Source organism: Cnephaeus nilssonii, assembly GCF_951640355.1.
Source record: "Cnephaeus nilssonii genome assembly, chromosome: 12".
NCBI lineage: Eukaryota > Metazoa > Chordata > Mammalia > Chiroptera > Vespertilionidae > Cnephaeus > Cnephaeus nilssonii.
The window spans coordinates 15,563,509-15,585,218 of NC_137083.1; the positions used below are offsets into that span (position 1 = coordinate 15,563,509).

Genomic DNA, 21,710 nt, shown 5'->3' on the forward strand with positions numbered 1-21,710 from the left:
AAGCACAGGTTTGCCAGCCCTTAAGAAACGTGGTGGTTGTTAGCCTTCTTAGCACGCTCAATGCACAGCTCCAGGAGTTGTCCAACGAAGCGAAAGCGGGTGTCCCCTGCTGGCCAGCACTGGGTACTGCAGCCCAAGGGAAGCCCTTTACCAGGGGCGTGGCGGCTGGCGGGTTGCGTCAAACCGGCGGCCGGAAGCAGGAGGCAACGTGTGCGTCAGCGGCGCGCGCCGTGGGAAACCTGACCAGCCGCATGGCCGCCGGTTGTCCGGAGCCTCCGCGGGCCCAAGCGGCCTCGGAGGGGCCGGTGGCGGCGGGGCCCGCGGGTGCCCTGCCCTGCCTGGAGCTGCCGACCTACGCCGCCGCGTGCGCGCTGCTGAGCAGCCGCTACTCCTGCCTGGTGGCGGGCCCGCACCGCCGGCACATCGCGCTGTCGCCGCGCTACCTTCACCGGAAACGCACGGGGATCCGGGAGCAGCTGGATGCGGAGCTGCTGCGCTATTCCGAAAGGTAGCTTGGCCTTCTCCTTCGCGGCCCCTTCTTTCTCTGGGGCACGGGAGGGGTCCGCGGGTGGAGGTGCTGGTGGCGCGGGAGAAAGGGGCGCTCGGGGGCGGGGGGCGGGGGAAAGCGCGCCGGCCTCGTGCGCTCAGGCCCCTGGCGCCCTGCAGTCGGGGAAGGCCGGTGCGCCCCGGGTCGGGACCCGTGGGGGCCCCTGTCCCAGCAGGAAAGACACCGTGAGTGAAGGTGGCGTGGCTTGTGTCGGCGGGAGTGGGGGGTTTGGGGGAATCTCGCTCCAGAAGCTGGGTGTAGGGCTAAGAAGAGAGCGGGGGTCTGGAGACCCGTTAGGCCCAGGTCTGTAGGTGGGTTGTTTTTTAAAGGGACAGTGAAAGTTTGGGATGTGGCACGTGAGTTGATTCTCGCTCATTCTGTAGAAAGTGGAAGCCTTAGTACGATTTCTATTTGTAAACGGTGAAGGGCGGTTTTGTTGTCATGGCCGTGGCACTTTCCCTCGTCTCTTGGATCTGATCGGGGATGAGAATTTAAATACTATTAGTTTTATTTTGAAGAGCAGTTTATTTCGTCTAACTGTCTCGCCTGTTGCTCTTGAGAGGAAAACAGAACAACAACACCTGTTGGTGCATTTGAATTAAGACCTTAAGAGGAACCTGAAAACGCTGAGTTGCTAGGGTAGAGGTCAGGGGGAGGGGGTGGGTCGCTGTAGCTTAACACCCTTCTCGGCTGCTCGGGCTCCAAGGCAAGGGTTCCAAAACTAGGCCGAGCGGCTTCTCTTCTAGCGATTGCTTGCTACCCTTCAGGAATTTCGTGAGCCTCTGGAAATTGCAGGGATTTTCCATGTCCATTTTCTTCATCAAAGTATCCAGACGTGTCTCCACTTTTCTCAAAGAACCCTGAACCTCACACAGGTTAAGAATCAAATAGAATATACAGCTTCCTCCAAGCACCAACACACCCTATGGTCTGTTTTGTAGAGTAGGGAGTTGGGGTGTAAAAAACAAAGAAAAAACAAGATCTGTGTTTTAAGGAACTTTAAGCTCTACTAGAGGTATCCAGGCAAGCCAAATGCAATGAAGTGTTAAAATTTGGCAGAAGTCGATTAATTTATAATGAGTGGTGAATTTCTTCGTAGGACCTTTGAGAACAACTTACTAGGAGGAGGAGGAGATGGTAGCGTTACAGGCAAAGAGAGTGGCATAAACAAATGGATGGTAGATGTGAAATAGGATGCTTTGACCAGAGAATTGTACGTATTAAATAACTGGAGTGAGGTTTATGTCGGGAACGACGATGGGTACAGTTGGAGGAGGGCAGTGGGTCAGAGACAGGGTGGGGGACCACCCAGAGAGGATGGCCATTTTGCTCTTCTTTCTTGCCTTTGCCAGTTTTTTTTTTTGTGTGTGTGTGTGTGTGTGTGTGTTTTTCTACTTTTTCTTAACCAGGATTAGCACAATATCCTCTTAACTCGGAAGGTTGGCACACTGTTGAGAGAGTAGTACATATCCCTGATCTTTGGGGCATAAAGAAAATCGACACGGGAAATTTCTTAAACTGCAAATTTGGTTACGATTTGGTAGTAGTAGATGATGATTTAAGGGAGGTGATACATTAGACAAAAGACCAGTTCAGAGAGGATGGATATACAAGGTGGTCAGAAACATAGGCAGCTGTTTGATGTATTTTACAACTTTCTGAAACCAATTAATGCCTCAACTTGACAGGCAGGCAAACTCACCCACATGTCTCCAATAGGAGCCATTCCACCAGAGAGACTAGGAACTGATTGGATGATAATTCCTTTAAATGAATTGGACGGTGTTGCCATGTCAGTTTATAGAGCAGGTTGCACTCTGAACATATGTGGACAGCTCCCCACCCACCCTACCTCACCCACTCCTCACCCTGCCGCGCACACACCTTACTTGTGGGATGTGCTCAAGACTCCAGTGTATTCAGTGCAGCCAGGCACCACACATTTAACTGTGCATTACTAATGAGGGGCAAAACGTTGAACCCGCAGGAAGTTGTTATAGCAATCAACCATATGTCAGGTGTAGTTGTTTGTCTGCAGATGGGGCCATCCTGTAGAGGCAAGAGGACTTGCTTCTCTTTGTTTAGCAAATGAGGAAAAGGAAGGAATTGAGAGTGGCTCTCAGTAGCGTCCAAGTTATCTCAACAGCATCCTCCATTTGACAGACTTTGCACCCTTTTCCCCAGTGACAGAATTTTTTTAAAGCTATTTCATATTAATTTTAAAAATTTTGGTTGGAGAAAGTAGTTTTCTAAATCACATAATTTCTAAGTTATATCTTTGAGAGGCCATTAAGGAAAAAAATCTTGCCCTGACTGGTGTGTACAGTGGTTAGTGTTAGCCCTCATACCAAAGGGTTACGGGTTCAATTTCCAGTCAATTTTCAGTCAAGAGCACCTACCTAGGTTGCAGGTTTGATTCCTGCCCTAATCAGAGCACATGCTGGAGGCAACCAATCCATGTGTCTCACATCGATGTTTCTCTCCCTTACTCTCTTGAGTTAGTTGGAGGTGGAAATAATGTTCCTTCCCACTAGTTCTCAAGAAGCCTTAAATGTGCAATCTAAGCAGCCCTTAAACTTGATTTAATTGTTGTCTATCTAAACTTAAAGCTACCACCCTTACCTGTAACCTACCCAGGATGGTGTCTGAAAAATAAAAGTAAAAGAGGTATTAACATGGTTAAGGGGTTTGTCATTGTATATCTGATGACTTTGGTGAGTTTCATGCTGGAAGTTGCTTTCCCAAAGGTTGGATGGATTTATACAAATCCTTTTGGACTTAGGCTCTGTGGTTGCAATTCCTAGGCCAGTAGTTGGCAAACTCATTAGTCAACAGAGCCAAATAACAACAGTACAATGATTGAAATTTCTTTTGAGAGCCAAATTTTTTAAACTTCTTCTAACGCCACTTCTTCAAAATAGACTCGCCCAGGCTGTGGTATTTTGTGGAAGAGCCACACTCAAGGGGCCAAAGAGCCGCATGTGGCTCGCAAGCCACAGTTTGCTGACTACGGCCCTAGTCAAAAGTTCTGAATTCTACAGAACCCTATAACCTCCCTCTTATAATAGTTTGCAGTTCTGCTGTTAATGAAATGAAAACACTCTTTGCTGTGCTGAAATGAAATGAAAATTAAAAGATAATATAACCTACCTACACAATTGCAAAGAAATATACATGCAGTGCTCTAATACCATACAGTAAAATGCATTTCAATGTGGTAATGCTTAAGCATGATTACCTGGGAAGAATGAAGTAGTTAGATGCCTCCCATACCTACATCTAGAATCATTGTGAGTGTGTCAGTTACAAAAGTACATTGATGCAGGGGTTTTGAGTTGACACCTCACAAACACAGTGTCTCCAGTGGTCTAATGCTTTTCTGAAACAACTAGAGGCCCGGTGCACGAAATTTGTGCACGGGGGTATGTGTCCCTCAGCCCAGCCTGCACCCTCTCCAATCTGGGACCCCTCGAGGGATGTCCGACTGCCCGTTGGACATCCCTCTCACAATCCAGGACTGCTGGCTCCCAACTGCTCTCCTGCCTGCCTTCCTGATTGCCCCTAACCGCTTCTGCCTGCCAGCCTGATCACCTCCTAACCACTCCCCTGCCAGTCTGATTGATGCCTAACTGCTCCCCTGCCAGCCTGATTGCCCCTAACTGCCCTGCCCTGAAGGCCTGATCACCCCTCACTGCCCTCCCCTGCAGGCCTGGTCCCCCCAACTGCTCTCCCCTGCAGGCCTGGGTCCCCCCCAACTGCCCTTCCCTGCAGGCCCGGTTGCCCCCAACTTCCCTCCTCTGCTGGCCTGGTCACCCCTAACTGCCCTTCCCTGTAGGCCCAGTCACCCCCAATTGCCCTCCCCTGCTGGCCATCTTGTGGTGGCCATCTTGTGTCCACATGGGGGCAGCCATTTTGACCACATAGGGGCAGCCATCTTGTGTGTTGGAGTGACGGTCAATTTGCATATTACTCTTTTATTAGATAGGCTGGGAAATTCTCAGTTAAGTTTCACACAGAACAGTCTAGCCTTAAATCTATCCAGCTACATTCCTGAAATTTATAATGCATATTAAAACCATGCAAAAATGACTTTAATATTAACTCTTTGCACTTGGATGTTGAGTGTGACTCGACACGGTTAGCAGTAGAATAAAGGAATCGAAAAAAGCAAGCGAGTGCAAAGGATTAATGTTAGTTGTTTGTTTTTTTTAAAGTTAGATTCTATGCCCAACTATTTATAAATCAATCTATCTCCTCATTCAAAAGTGATGTATACATTTCTTCATTGTATAGAACTGTTTTGCACAGGGCAGAATGTTTCATATATCTGGCCTTAGCCAGTGATTGTCACAACCATGGTCAGTACCACAAATCTCCAAATGCCACCTAGGGGACAGCAGTATTCCCCCCACACTTGAGACTCACCTTCTAATAATTGATTAAGGGAAACAGAGTCTCAATTTTGTTTTTCTATCTAATATGGCAGCTACTCCCCTTGCTCTCTAACTCTGTGTTTTTGGTGCTCCTAATATTGTCTCAGTGGTGTGTTCCTGTTCAGGAAAGCCACATGCAGAAATTAACAACTCAAAAGGGTGCTTTCTGGAGTAGTCTCTGAGTTTAAGTTTTTCCTAATTTAGTAGTTATTAAAGTTCCTTTCCAGTGACTCCTGGCTGTTTTGCTTAAACACCTGCTATTAGGAGAAATTCTTTCTCTTATTCTATATAAACTAGAGGCCTGGTGCACTAAATTTATGCACAGGTAGGGCCCCTAGGCCTGGCTGGAGATCAGGGCCCATCGGGGCCTTCTGGCTGCCAGCCGGGGCTTTCCTTCATTCCGTGCTGCCTCCTGGTGGTCAGCGCACGTCATAGTGAATGATCGAACTACAGGTCAAACTCCCGAGGGGACACTTTGCATATTAGCCTTTTAAATAGAGAGATTATTCTAGAATATTGAGTTCAACAAAAATGTTCTCTCAAAGGGGTCTTAGTGGAATCCAAACATATATACAGATAGATTCAATAACATGAGATTAAGAACCGATCATGCTGTGCATGGATTCCTATAGGAGTAAGGAGTGAAGGCCTGGTCACCCCTAACTGCCCTCCCCTGCAGGCCTGATCACCCCTCACTGCCCTCCCCTGCAGGCCTGGTCCCCGCAACTGCCCTTCCCTGCAGGCCCGGTCGCCCCCAACTTCCCTCCTCTGCTAGCCTGGTCACCCCTAACTGCCCTTCCCTGTAGGCCTTGTCTGGAAAGTTTTCTGGAACAAGCTGTGGGTGTGGTAGTGGAAGCCACTAGGTCTGTCTCTTTAGTATAATCCCTTAAGAACCTGGAAACGACTTTTTGCAATAGTAGTTGCCCCCTAATCCTGACTGTCAAGCGTGTAGACTAAAATGTCAGAGTCATTCTCAGCAATAATATAGTTGTGTTTCTTAGCATTTCCACTTACTAAGCAACAGTTGCAGTTTGGGATTTTTCTCTATTAAGTCATTGGCTTTAATGTTCAGGGGCTTCAGCTTTAACCTTAATACTTCTCTTGCTATGTGCCACCTAGTACAGAAATTCGGTAATGCTGGATAATGCCAAAATTTCTTTAAGTCATACTCAGAAAAATACATTTTTCTTGCCAAGTCCTATTTTTTCCTTTCATTACCATTTAAAATATATATATATATATGTTTGTATTAATTTTTTTTTTTAAGCAAGAGAGAAAAGGAGAGGGATAGAGAGATAAAAGTATCAATGACAGAGATACACCATTGATCAGCTGCTTCCTGCATGTCCCCTAGTGGACATTGAGCCTGCAACCTGAGCATGTGCCCTGACTGGGAATCGAACCAGTGACCTTTTGGTTCATGGGTAGATGCTCAACCACTGAACCACACCGGCCAGGTTTTCCTGTCATTCTAGCATGACTAGAATCCAAATGAGTAGCAAATAGAGAAGAAGGGTCAACTTTTTGCTCATGCGTAATTGGACATTACTGGGTACCTATCTTAAAGTTAGGTTAAATCAGTTTTAACTTAGCCAGTATATTGGGAACATTGTGAAATTGGACTACTAAAATTATTACAGGCTAACGTGTAATATGCTATAGTATTTTTGGTTTGGGTGGTTATATTTAGGAGATATACTTTTTGGACTCAGAATTTTTAAACAATATGACAATGCCAGTTAAAAGAGGGTAAAAAAATACCATTTTTTCTTTTTTAACAGCCTTCTAGGTGTCCCCATTGCATATGATAACATTAAAGTAGTGGGTGAACTGGGAGATATTTATGATGATCAAGGACACATTCATCTTAATATTGAAGCCGATTTCATTATTTTCTGTCCTGAACCAGGGCAAAAGCTTATGGTATGTATGTCTCTTTTTTGTAGCTTTCTTTGTATAGTTATATAATTATGTAATTTGAAAACTTAAGAAACTATACACTTTGGGACTGTTATTTGGGTAACTAAAAATTATTTTTAAAAATAAAAGGAAATTAATTTCCATCATTTCAACCTAGGTACGTTTTGAAACTTCATCATCCTAAAACTCACATGCATGTATAGAGTATGTGTCCATCCAACTTATTCTTTTCATATAGCACCAAATTCGGTAATGCTGGATAATGCCCAAATTTCCTAAAGTGAACTTAAGGTCTAAAAAAAAATCAGCCCTAGCTGGTTTGACTCAGTGGATAGAGTGTTGGCCTGCAGACCAGAGGGTCCCAGGCTTGATTCTGGTCAAGGGCACATACCTTGGTTGCAGGCTCCTCCCCAGTCCGGGCCCTGGTCGGGGCTTGTGCAGGAGGCAACCAATCAGTGTATTTCTCTCACATCATTGCTTCTCTCTGTCTTTCCATCTCTCTTCTACTCTCCCTAAAAATCAATAGAAAAATATCCTCAGGTGAGGATTGACAAAACAAACAAAAAAACACAAAAGAACACATTCTTTAAAAAAAAAAATCAGGTTTTATTATTTTAAAATTTCCCAATTATACATAATATGGTTTCTTTATAAAAGATTCAAACCATATAATAGTATATAAAACAGGAGTTCCAAATTCAAATGGTTGTGGGGTCAGGCAGGTAATAAAAATGAGTCCAGGATGGGGGGTGGTGAGACTATGCCTTGAGAAGCTGGAAATGCAAAAATTGGTATGAAATCTGAAATTTATCCATTTATCCTCTTTCACTTGCACGTCTGTGTGTGTATATGTTCATATATGTGTATGTATATATATGTATGTATATAATTTTTTCTACCTAAACTTTTTTAGAGGAATTGTTTTATGACAATAACTAAGCCTTGATACTGTTAATAAAAATATAGCTTAGGTTTTACTACAAGATTTACATGGCATTTCTAATTAAAAAATTTTTTCAATATCTATTAAACTGGAAGAAATAGTATACTTGGACTGCCAAACTGGAATCCTACCACCAGCCTTCAACTATTAAAGTTGGCAGTAGATTTGTAGTTAAAAATTCCCCAACTCAACTGTCATCTGTTTTGTGTAAATTACCACAAATGCAAACATGTCCATGGAAATAACATTCTAACTGTAATGAAAATATAAAATGAAAAGTAAAATTATCCCTTTTACTCTATCCTCTACAATAACATCCAGTCCTTAAATATTCTTGACTAATCAATTTTTTCCAGTTTTTATTTTTAATAATATGAGATAATGTACATGCAATAAAATGTATAGATCGTGGTGTGCAACTAAATGAATTTTGACGAAGGCATATACCATTGTGTGTCCTTAGAAATGACCCTCATGCCCTTTCCTGGTCAATCCTTTCTCTCTATCCTAGATACAACCACTGTTGTGATTTCATTGACCATAAATTAGTTTTGCCTGTTCTAGTATTTCATAGTAGTGGGGTTTTTCATTATAAACTCTGAAATAGCCTCTTCTGCTCACCATGAGTTTCATCCATACTGTTGTGTGTACTGTTGTTTCTTTTTTAGCACTCGTGGTATTCAATTGTATGAATACTAGAGGCCTGATGCACGAAATTCGTGCAAGAGCAGGCCTTTCTTCCCCCAGCTGCTGGCACCAGCTTCCCTCTGTCACCCGGGACCCGGGCTTCCCTTGCAGGCCTGGCTTTGTCCGGAAGGATGTCTAGTCTAATTAGCATATTATGCTTTTTTTATTATAGATATTACAGTTTGATTATCCATCTTCATTGAGGGACATTTGGGTAGTTTTCAGTCTGGAGCTAGTAGAATAAAGCTATTGTGAACGCACATTTTCATTTCTTCTAGGTAAAAAACTAGAAGCAGTATTGCTAGGTTGCAGGGTAGATGTGTGTTTAACTTTATGAAAAACTGCTGGTAGGCTAACTTCCCATACAGCACTTCCAGGTGCTATGCATCTTTGCCAACATTTGGTGCTGTCAGTCTTTTACGTATAATAGCTTCTCATAATGGTTTTAATTAGCATTTCCAGGAGCTTTTACTTTTGGTGAGGTCCAGTTCAGCATAGTATACTTTTATGGATATTGCTTTCTGGATCCTGCCTAAGAAACTTGTCTACTCCTAGAAGCTTCTATAAGTTCTGTAGTTTTAGCTTTTCCATTTAGGTCTGTGTTCAAGCTTTAATTTGTGGTGTGTAGTGTGAGGTAGGCCCTTGAGATCCATTTCCTTGTCCATTAGCTATTCAGTTATTCCAGACCCACATATTGAAAAGATTTTCCTTTCCCTACTGAATACTTTTTAACTGATAGACTTCGTTTTTTACAGTAGCTTTAGAGGTACAGAAAAAAATGGAACAAACACACTATTTCTATTATTGACATTGTGTGTTAGTGTGGTACATTTGTTATAGTTGTTGAGCCAATATTGATAATTAGATAAAGTTTGCACTTTACATTACAGTTCATTCTTTGTGTTGTCTATCTCCCTAGTTTTCCCTTTGTCAGGATGTCATATAGTTGGAATCATACAATAGGTAGCCTTTTCAGATTGGCTTATTTCACCTACCATTTATGCAGTTAAGATTCCTCCATATCTTCTCATGGCCTGTTGGCTCATTTAGTTTTATTTCTGAATATTACTCTGTTTTGCAGATGTACCATATTTTTCCAGACCTTGCAGAAGGTACCATTGTGGACACCTGCCTCCTGATAATGACTGAAAAGGAAGTTTTATTCTATCACATGTATAAGGAATTGCTGACATTATACATGTTAATATTATTTAAAAATCTATAATGTAAAATAGTTTAAAACTATTTTGGGTTTTTATTCATATACCTTATCTATACTGATTCCTAGAGGAAGAATAGAAAACTAAATTTTTTGGAAATTTTTATTTCAAGCTTAAAATTCTATAGTTCATCCTTTTATCTTAGTTTTTAAGCTTCTAGTGTTTTTGTAATTTAGTCCAAACAACTGTTCAAGATTTACATATAAAGGGTAAGCTGTCTTCTAATAGGACTGCTTACTAGTACATCATGCTCAATTTAATCATTAAAGAATGCTCTTTGAGCTTTGAAGTTCAGACTGTTTATAGAAATACAGTGTGGATCCTAGTGATAAAAAGCATATGCTTCCTGCCTTGAGGTCTTTTTACATGTAGGACATATCAAAGAGTAATTTCTGCTTGGTTCAGTATGGTGGTAGAGTACTCCATTCCCCTTGGAATCTTAGATGGGAGTTAAGGTGGGTTTTTCAGGGGGTAAAGGGGTGGGTAATTGTTTATCCAGTTAGGCAGTTGATAAGCAGTTCCTTGTTTAATCAAGTTTGAGCTTTCTAAAACCTCTAGTGTTCTAAAGCAATGCTTTAATATAACATGTAAATTTTGAGATAAACATTTTCCATACCAAATTGTACTATTATTTTGATGTTTTCTCTTTGAAGATCAGTTTGAAGCTTATAAAGTTTGGTTTGTCCGTTAACTCTTTGGATCCCTTCTTGATGTTATACTCTTCTTTTTTCTTCTTAGGGCACAGTGAATAAAGTGTCTTCCAGCCACATTGGCTGCTTAGTACATGGGTGTTTCAATGCCTCCATCCCTAAACCTGAGCAGATGCCAGCTGAGCAGTGGCAGACCCTGGAGATAAATGTGGGTGATGAGCTGGAATTTGAAGTATTTCGTTTAGACTCAGATGCTGCTGGAGTATTCTGCATTCGGGGAAAACTAAATACCACTAGGTCAGTTCCTACTCACATTATTGTCATTGTGATACTTAATTGTTTCTATTTAATTCTGAATTTAGAGACCATAAGCCCTCTTAAAAGATTGTTTATTATAATATTTATGCTTTCAAACCAGAAAGTCATTGTAAATCATTATCTTAAGTGCTAAGACAATGCATTAAATATTCTAAAGCTCTACATCTAGCTAAATGGTCTGTATTTTAATAACTCAGTTTTACTGTATAGTTTCTAGTTGTTAATTTTTTTAAATAGCTGATACCTGAGCTTGAAACTAACAATTTAATCATATTGTATAACTATTAGCCTGCTTTCATTTGTACATGATTAAAACAAAAATAATGTCATTATGCCAGGTAGACCATTTAATTTCTATATTTTTCTGTATTGAAATTCTTATAAGAATTAATTTGATCTTGAATTTTGAGCTCTATAGGAGCTCACTTTGGGAGTGGGGAAACTTTTGGAATACTGCTAATGTTAATTTAACAATTTTTCTGGATTCTGCTTTGATAAGTAACCAGTGTGTGGATTCAAGTTCTAGAGCAGCTGTCCAATAGGACTGATTATGATGGAGATGTGCTGTATTTGTGCAATTCAGTAGCCTCACCGTTGAGCACTTGAAATAAGAGTAGTGTGACTGAGCTAAATTTTAAAGTTATAAATATTTAAATTTAAGTAATTTCAGTGAGATATGTGGCTAGTGCTCTCTCTAGTTCAAGAAAGAAGGTGGCAGTTCTAGAAAGAAGGCAGCTTTGGTGAGCCTTGTTTTTTATCTTAGTGATATAAAATAATTCACAACTGTGAAATGTGCTTCAGCAGAGGTTAGGAAGAACAATGAATTATTTTAAACAAGAATTGAGAAAGTAGACAGGAAACTCCATTATTTTGATAGATAACAGAAGTATATTTTCTCTCTATTTTCTGTCAGTTTGGCTAATAAGCCTGGGTACTGTGATGTTTAGTGTTTAGGGACCAAATTTTTGTGAACAAAACCAGAATTTAGAAGCCATGTTTTGACAACCTTTTCATGCTGTTCACATGTGTGAAAGCAGTCTGGGAGAAGTACTTGGGAAACAGTAATTTTAACATTTCAAAGGGCTGGAGGATAATAGGAAAGACTGTTTGAAATTTATACCATAGTATGCAGCATACTGCTGTCACTTAGAAAAATCATAGTAGGTTGAGATACTCTTGATCTTTTTGTTTTTCTATTTTTGCTTACTGCTCTTCAAAATTTTAAACTGTTCATTTCTAGTTCACAAACCAAGTGCTCTGCAGTTTCTGAAGAAGTAACAGAAACTGGGACGGAAGAAGCTGTTGAAAAACCTCCAAAGAAGAAGAAGAAGAAAAAGAAAGAGCCAGATGAAGTAGAGGGTGGTACCACGGAGCTAGCAGATCTCTCAGATGTTACCGGGAGGGAAGAGACAGACCTACAGATAGATAATAATGTGAATGGGCTCTGGGAGGAAAAGCCAAAGAAGAAGAAGAAGAAAAAGAAGAAAGACTCAGAGCCAGATGAAGTAGAGGGTGGTACCACGGAGCTAGCAGATGTTCCAGAAGTCGCCATGAAGGAAGAGACAGACCTGCAGATTGATAACACCATGAATGTGAATGGCCTCTGGGAGGAAGAGCCAAAGAAGAGGAAAAAGAAAAAGAAGAAGAAAGACCCAGAGCCAGATGAAGTAGAGGGTGGTAGCACCGAGCTAGCAGATTTCCCAGATGTCGCCTTGAGGGAAGAGACAGACCTGCAGATTGATAACGTGAACAGTGGCCTCTGGGAGGAAGAGCCAGAGAAGAAGCACCAGGAAGATCAGAGCCAGGACCCTGTTTTTCTGGCCAGTGACTCCAGTGGCTACCAGAGTGACCATAAAAAGAAGAAAAAGAAAAGAAAGCACAGTGAGGAGGCTGAATTGACCCCACTTTTGGAACACTCTCCTAAAAAGAAAAGGAAAAGCTGATTTTCTTTAGTACGTTGTAAATACGATTGTTTTAAAGATCGATTTATACACAGTAGATGAAATGTTTGAATAATATGAAATAATTCTCAAAACAGGAAACTTTTAAACTGCCATTTTATTGTATACAGAGTGAAAGGTAAGATCTGCTCTCAGTCTTAACTTTGGCATGTTTCCAGTTTTTACATTCTAAATAAAATTATTTCTACAAACTCAATACCAGCAAAAGGACTTTATAATGCAGTGTTATATCATTAAAGAGTCAATTTGAGCTTGGATTTTTGGTTTATTGCCTTTTAAAAAAAAATATTGTTGAAAGTATTACAGATGTCTTCCCCCCCCCCCCCCATTAACTCCCTTAACCCCGCACATGACCCCTCTCCCCCCCTCCCCATCCCCAGGCCTACTGCACTATTGTCTGTGTCCATGGGTTGTGCATATGAACTCTTTGGTTAATCTCTTCCGGGTCCTTCCCCTTTCCCTCTGAGATTGCTCAGTCTGTTCCATGCTTCTATGTCTCTGGATCTATTTTATTTGTCAGTTTATTTTATTCATTATATTTCACATAGAAGTGATATAATGTGATACTTACTTGTCTTTCTCCAACTGGTTTATTTCACTTAGCATAATGCTCTCAGATCCCCTCAGGCTGTCTGAAAGGGTAAGAGATCCTTCCTTTTTATTGCTATATACTCTTCCATGGTGTAAATGTACCACAGCTTTTGTTATCCACTCGTCTGCTGATGGGCACTTGGGCTGTTTCCAGATCTTAGCTATTGGACATTGTGCTGCTAGAAACATAGGGGTGCATATATTCTTTCTGGTTGGTGTTTCGGGATTCTTACGACATATTCCTAGAAGTGGGATCACTGGGTCAAACATTGCTCTTTTTTAAAAAATGGATTTTACCTTTATCATGAAATTACCAGCCTTTTAAAAAATTCAAGGCATTTACCAGTTTCAGATTTTCCTTTATCATGGCTACTCCAGTATTTCTGTTGTTTAACTGCGAGTGGTTTGCCACAGGAGCTTCTGCAGTCTCCAGCACTCCTAGGAACCATGTCAGTACTGACTAGTAGGAACAGTATTCACTCTTCCCTTCCAGGTGCATGTGTGGTGTCATTTTCTTTTTTATCCAAGTCTGAGGTTAGTGGAGAGTTGTTCATTTGTGCCTCAACTGTTCTGTTTTTGTTGCGTGTTGGAGAAGTAGAATTGGATGAAGACAGGAAAAACGTGATTCTGATTAGTGGGGAATTTCCCAATTACGTTTTAATAATTGGGTTAGGCTGCTAGAAATTGTTCTGAAGAGAAAACAGCTGTTCACTGCTTTCACTGAGAACATGCCAAGCATTAACATGTCCAAGACCGTAACTATTGGATAACTGAGTGATGAGATGATAAGCCGGTTCAGGTTGATAACCAATACATGGCAGTCTTCACTCACTTAACAGGTACTTGACCATCTACTATGTGCAACACATTCTACTAAGGTCCAGGAATATAATGGCAAGCAAGGCAGATGCAGCTCTTTCCCTCATAGAATATCAGGAGAAACAGATGCCCGAACAATAAAAGTAAACACACATACAGAAAATTAGTAACTGGTAAGCGCTACAAAGAAAAATAATTTTCCTCTCACTGTTAGTTGTGTTAGCATGCGTAAATGGGTGAATGGTTGAATTGAGCCATTTTTGTTGCCATTTATGTAGTATTAGAAATAGTACTGGTCTCACATTGTTTAATTTCCAGTACTGTATAAATTCTGCTCGTAGTATTTCTTGATCCCACTCTGTAATGATAGAATACTGAGCTTGCAATGTTTGTCTACATTAGGTGTGCCAGACAGTGGAAAGGTGTGCGAGCCAGTGTCTGCCCGTACAGTTTAGTTTCACATGAGTGTGGAGCCCTTAAAATGTGGGTAGTCCAACTGGAGATGTGGTGTCAGGTGGTGTCAGTAGAAAATGCATACCAGGTTTTGAAGGTGTACAAACAAAGAATATAAAATATCTCAATTTACTGTGTTGGTGAAATTATATTTTTGATGGTTAAATAAAATGTTAAAATTCAGCCTTTTTAGTTTTTTTGGCTTTTTTAAAAATTTTGCTAAAAGATCTAAGATTTAAAATTACATATGAGACTCACATTTTCCTTCTTTTGAACAACACTGGTTTAAAGGAAGGATGAGTTGAAAAAGGTTTAAAACAAGCTATATTCTCAGGGTTTATAATATAGTGGCATGCCCTGAAAATGTTTTATAAATGCTTCCTTAAAAATTTTTTAATACATAATTGAAATCATGTCTGACTTAATGTAGAAAATTAAATTTTGTGAAACAATTTCCCCTTTATACCAAGGGAGCTTCAAATTGTTATTCATGGAAAAATAAATTGGGGCTTAGCAAAATAAGCAAATTTCCACATGATGTTTGTATATTTTCAGTTGGTGCTTTTCTCATTCATGTTGTATACAATTAAAAATAATTGGTATGTTTGTTCTTTGGCTAATCCTTTCACCTTCTTTTATCCAATCCCCTTCCTCCCATCTCCCCTCTGTCAATCTGTTCCATGCCTCTGGACCTGTTTTGTTAGATTCCATTGTGAGATCATGTGGTATTTGCTTTCCTTTGACTGGCTTATTTCACTTAGCATAATAATCTCCAAGTCCATCCAGGGTGCCACAAGGTAAGAGTTCCTTCATTTTTATGGCTGTGTAGTAGTCTATTATGTAAATGTACCACAACTTTTGTATCCATTATGGGCACTTGGGCTATTTCTAGATCTTGGCTATTGTAAATATTGCTGCTATGAACATAGGGGTGATTATATTCTTTCAAATTGGTGTTTCAGGATTCTTAGAATACATTCCCAGAAGTGGGATTGCTGGGTCAAAAGGCAGTTCCATTTTTAATTTTTTGAGGATACTTCATACTGCTTTCCACGGTGGCTACACCAGTCTGCATTCCCATTAACAGTGCGTGCACTAGGGTTCATTTAAATTGATAAAATGAAAAGCACAGTTTCAAATGGCATTACCTTGCCTCTGATGTGACATTTTTAACCTTTTCACACATTATGTTATTTCAATTAATGCATTAAGTGCTTTGCCTATATTTGATGTGGTTTTTCACTATTTTTTATCCCATCAGTGTGTCAGTGATAACTTAGATGGAAAACTTCCAGATGGTCAAAATTGAGTCTCTTACTTGCTTAGGCATTCACCACCAGGATCATCCTTGGACATTTTCATCCACAAAGAAGACATACTTTGTTACAAAATTAGTATGTATCCATTTTTTTAAAAGTTCCAAATGCAAAAGTATCTCCCCATTCTTCTAGTTATGATCTCCACAACCCCCCACTTCAGCATACCCATGTAACAATCTATATCCCAGAAATAAGTACTATTATCAGTTTCACATATAATTTTAGATTTTTGTTTTTAAATGGACTTTAAAATATTTAAAAATATAAATGCAGTCAAATATTCATAGAATTTGAACCTACTTTTTTCATTTGATATATACTTCCATATGAATATAAAAGGTCTTTTTTAAAAATATATTTTATTGATTTTTTTACAGAGAGGAAGGGAGAGGGATAGAGAATTAGAAACATCGATCAACTGCCTCCTGCACACCCCCTACTGGGGATGTGCCCACAACCAAGGTACATGCCCTTGACCAGAATAGAACCTGGGACCCTTCAGTCCACAAGCCGACACTCTATCCACCGAGCCAAACCAGTCAGGGCTATAAAGGTATTCTTATTTTCAATGTAGGCAGAATTTCAATATGTAATTTGTATCATTTCCTAATGGTGAACATTTAGGTTTATATTTTCCCTCTTAAACACACATTTTGAGCATACATGTATATACTTCCTCATTTGACTGATAAAAAGCCCAGAAGTGAAATTGTATGAAAGGAATAAATAATTTTACATTTTGGTATAGATTGTCAGATTGTCCTCCAGGACATTGTACCAGTTTGCAATCCTATCAGCAATGTGTGGTTGGCAGGCTTGCCAACACGGAGGTTACCCGTCATTGTAAATTTGATGAGAGAGAGAGAAACATCGGTGATAACAGAGAATCATCCGTCTTGGCTGCCTCCTGCATGCCCCCTATTGGGGATCAAGTCTGCAACTCAAGTACCTGCCCTAATCAAGAATTGAACCATTAGTTCATGGGTTGATGCTCAACCACCTCTGAGCCACACTGGCTGGGCAGATATTTTTTATGTTTGTACATTTAAAATTTTTAACCCATCTGGATTGGTATATAGTTTGATGCAGGAATTTACTTTTTCCCAAAATTGATGTTCACATGTTTCCAAACTATTAATTCAACCCATATCTTCTCTACAGATTTGAAGACCTACATGGCCCCTGATATGTCCCACCCTTATTCTCATAACTGTAGATGATGAATTTAATTTATTATACTTTTATTATTTATAATATAATTATGATTACAATTATATGGCACAGTTGATTTTAAGAAAGGGAAATTATCTGGGTGGCCCTAACCTTAACCACATCAACCCTTTTATTTTTTTAAAGATATATTTGGCAATTTCAAAAACTGTATTTAATTACAGTTGACATTATTATTTTATTAGTTTCAGGTATATAGCATAATGTAAATTACATAATTTACAAAGTGATTCTCCTCCCCCACACCACCCTCTGATAATTCAAGTACCCATCTGGTACCATGCATTGTTATGAAAACAATTACACTCTTAATTCTTCTTGTACCCTCTTACCCTTTAAGACCGATTATTACGGAGTATATAGGACAGTCATGGAAAGTGTACTTCTTCAGTCCAGGAGATGCACTGGACAGAAGTCCCGTTCCCTTTTGAGTTGAGTGCAGGCCAGTGGTCTGAGTAATTCATCTGTAGAGAAAAGAGCACTTCTTAATTCTAATATGGTTCAAAGGGGAGCTTTACCTTCTCTAGAGCTATATGCCAATAACAACATTTTTGTTTTGCTTTGTTTTTCAAAGCTACATTGTCTTGATCCATCACATTGACATTTTGTATCTTTGTCTGTTGGAACAAATAAGAATTTCACAGTTTATTGAGTCATCTTCCCATAATCCCAAGTTATAATTTAGAATTTTTTTTTCCCCAAGCAAATGAAGCCGTAAGTGGGAATAAGAGTTGGCTGTAAAAATTCAGGGCTGCCATACTGATTCCAGGACAAGAATGCAGCTGGACCTCAAGAAATATTAGAAGGTACTGGAAAGGGCCGAGTTTTTCTTGACCACTCACAGGCCTTCCCTGTAGACTTGCAGGCCCAACCCTTTGGAGAGTGTTAGTCCCACTGGCCCAGTTTAGGGATGTGGTGCATTCCTGGTAGCACCAAGATAAGCCTGCCGAGGACTTGTAAAATTATGTTTCCTGACAGATACTCCAAATGTGACTTCTACATTTTGGTACTCAACAAATGTATTTTCATATTAAATAATTTTTGAAATGGTGACACTTTTTTTGTATTTTTTCTTTCCCCATAGAGTTTTGACTGAGTTGCACCTTCTGTTATTCAGTGAAAAAGTAATGAGATGGAAGTAGCAACATTTTAGTCATGGAGAATCATCTTAATTACACATTGTTAACATCTGAATCTACCAGCAAATTGCAACCTCAGGCTATTGCTAAATGAATCATCCAAGTTGGGAACATACAGCCTTGAGAAGATGTATGTTCTGTTTTTATAACCCAGAGGTAATATGCCTGTGTCATCACAAAGGGGTCATAAGTGGTGGGAGGATTAGGCGAGGCATTTATAAATTTAGTAAGCTATAGTTCTGGAAGTTTGGATTTTTTTTTTTCCTGTGAAATACAAGGCTCATTCATTTCCTCCTTTCAAAAATCATAAATTAAAATAAATGGGAAAGAAGCCATTTGTTTTTTAGGTCACTCATTAGTTTTAACCAGGCCTGGGGCAGCCGAGTTTATTCCAGTCTTCCCATTCATTGTTTGATTCCGCACTCATTGCCCTGGAGGCTGTGGCTTGTGGTGCTGGCATGCTGTTTATTGCTCTGTGCAAGAAAAACAAATGAAAACAGAAAGAGGCATGCCAAAGTGCCCTTGTGGGTGCAGTGAGCAGATTAAAGGAAAGCCGAGAGCAGCATTGTTTTCATCCAGCCTGGTGTTGGAGATTCTGTATATTTTCCCAATCCACATGTGACAGGGGGAGAACAGCCTGGATTTGGGTTCCTTTGTTAACTGTCTCTGCATTTGAGTTTGATTTCAAAATATGGAAAACCTGTTCTGCCAACCCATTTAAAAATAAATGGTGAAAACTTTCCCCTGGTCTCTAAAATGTCCAAAATGAACACTTTGGACTAGACGGGACTAAAGCTCAAAAAGAAAAAAACTAAGGCCAGCTTTGTTTTGGACACCTTTTTTATGTCTTAAAAGTAATTATGTAGCAAAACAGGTTTCTAAAATGTATTTTCTATGCATATTTCTCTATTCTGTCAGCTCTAAGAACATCACTTATGATTTAAAGAGGAAAGAAGATTGGAGTAATAAGTAATACTCCTCCACCTACATTTTAAGGACTTGGAATTTTTTTCCAAGTAGAGTTTATAGACCGAAACAACTCAGGTCGTAAAAGTGACAGCTCTAATCTCAAGTAGAGATCAGTATGGTTCCAGAAATCATAGCTGGGGAGTTTCTGTCAATTTGTCTTGGAAACATATATAATACCAATAAAATTGAAAAGCTTTGCATTTAATGTATTACATGAATTTTTTTAAACTAAAATTGCATTTAAAAAAAAATCCTGAGGAAATATTTTTATTGATTTGAGAGAGAGAAACATCATTCAGTTGCCTCCTGTTTGGACCTGACTGGGGATTACACCCACAATCTAGGTACGTGCTCTGATTTGGAATGGCACCTGCAACCTTTTGGTGTATGGGGCGATGCTCCAACAAACAGCCACCCGGCCAGGGCTAACATTGCATTTTTTGTCAATTTTGGTTTCAAACTACATAACTTACTTAATATCACAGGTTGGTGTACCATAAGGCTGAATGTGAATATACCCACACCTTAAAAGGTCAGTTGCTTTGTTACAGTTAGACAGTTTCTGGTTTTTCATTTTTGTCTAAGCCATTCATTCCTGCACCCAGTACTTGGTATATGCCTATCATGTGCCAGACCTGATTTTAGGCACTGGAGTTATGTCAGAAAACAAAACTGCCTATTTAGTGGAGGACACAGACAAAAATTTAAGTTTATGGTAGTATGTCAGATGATGTTATGAGAAAAAATAAGGCAGAAGACATGTTAGTGTGGTGAGGTTTACTGTTTTTAACAGGATAGTAAATTAAGGCTCTATTAGAAGGAGATGGATTCTAGAGGTAGAGAATTTTAGAGTTCAGTAAAGGCCTAAAGATGGGAGAAATGTTCTGAGTTTCAGATTTCTGAAGTATTTCCTGATCAAGATACCTGTGTGGCTAAACTAGAGTGAGCAAGGTAGAAAAATGAGACATGATGAGTTCAAATAAAGTTACATCTTTTTGAATCTTTGACATGATTTAACCTTGACCAATAATCTAGACTAAAGAAACTACTTTGAAGGAATTAATGGTGTTTTCTCAATAATTGTTTTAGTATTAGTTATATCAAGGATAAGTAAAGACCTGTCATCAGGGAAAAAAAATAATTGAAATGTTACATGTCACGTGAAATATGTTTTATCTGTTTTGGTTTCAAATTATATATATATATATATATATATATATATATATATATATATATGTATGTATATGTATATGCATTCATTCATGGCTTTCAACCTGTATGCAATAATTAGATTATATTACTCCTGCTTACCAAATGATGTAATAGGTTCCAGGTGTTATTTTCTCTCCCAGTAAGTTTAAGTTATTGATTCAGGTATGCTTCTTTTATATGCTTAGAGATATATAATACTTAAAGTCTATAAAAATAACCATTGCAATGAAACCACATGACTAAATAGCATAAGGAAGTAAATATGTCATTTAAAATCCTCATCACAAATAAGTGGTAAGAGAAATGCTCTTTAGCTATGACAAGAAATGAAGTTCTGTCTTCCTTGCACATCCTCTTTTAACCCAGTTAAGTCTGGCCCACAGTCCCAGGAAGGGACTTTGTATCATACACCTACAGTTTTCCGGCCACGCTGATTTTATCCGGGATGGACAGTGACACAAGCGGAAACAGTCATGCGCTCTTTCTGAAGAAGTTGGGATAGAAAAACAGAAACTGAACCAGCATATTATATGGACTTTGGAGTTGTAAATTCATGAAGAACAGAGATAATGTCAGCTAGATTCTGGTGCAAGCTAAACTAACAAGCAAAAATTAGGACCTTGCAAAGAGAGCTTGTTATCTGTGAGAAGATGATAGATTGTACGACCCAGAGGGATAGTCTTTGGGAGACTGGCTGCCAGCCAGATGTCTACCTCATGTAAGTCTTGGCTATAGTTCCTGCTTTGGCTTCCATGAGGGTATTCTCTTTATGATATGATAAACATCCTTTTAATTTGAATCCTTTTGAGGGAGTTCTGTTTTTTGCAACCAAAGAACCCTTTACCATTAGGGACTGGTTATTGTAAGGCTTTGACTTAGGTTAATTATATAACCTTATTGCAGTATTTAAAATAATGTTTAAGTATGATAGAAAGTTGCTTGAATTTCTGATAGATATCCATTACTGAAATAAGGCATTTCTCTTATCCTTCCTCATCTGAATGAGGTTGAGTTTAGTGATTGCCCTGCTGCATTTGGGCACTGTAAAGCTACACTTGTGAGCATGTGGCATGTTCGCTATTTGGAGGAACTATCTAGACTTGTAGCTACTTTTATTTGCATGTGAATGGGTGTTATTAAACATAATTTTTCTCCTAACTACCCCCCCCCATTTTATAAGTGACCAAAGTATATAAAGAACATTGATGTGATTTAAAAAACTGTATTGCATTTAATTTTTAAACTTTAAAAAGAGTGTATTGAAAATGTACTATTTGCAGTTTTCATATAAGGACAAAA

The 21,710-nt window shown here is 39.4% G+C and overlaps 1 protein-coding gene across 1 annotated transcript; it reads left to right on the plus strand.

Annotated features, from left to right (window-relative positions):
* The first annotated feature begins 224 nt into the window (after positions 1–224).
* POLR1F (RNA polymerase I subunit F) lies at positions 225–15,277 on the plus strand. Its single transcript, XM_079786076.1, has 4 exons — positions 225–508; positions 6,762–6,903; positions 10,489–10,697; positions 11,959–15,277. Exons 1-4 carry the CDS (start codon positions 252–254, stop codon positions 12,659–12,661), a joined length of 1,311 nt encoding a protein of 436 aa, XP_079642202.1. The 5' UTR covers positions 225–251; the 3' UTR covers positions 12,662–15,277.
* Positions 15,278–21,710: the final 6,433 nt, after the last annotated feature.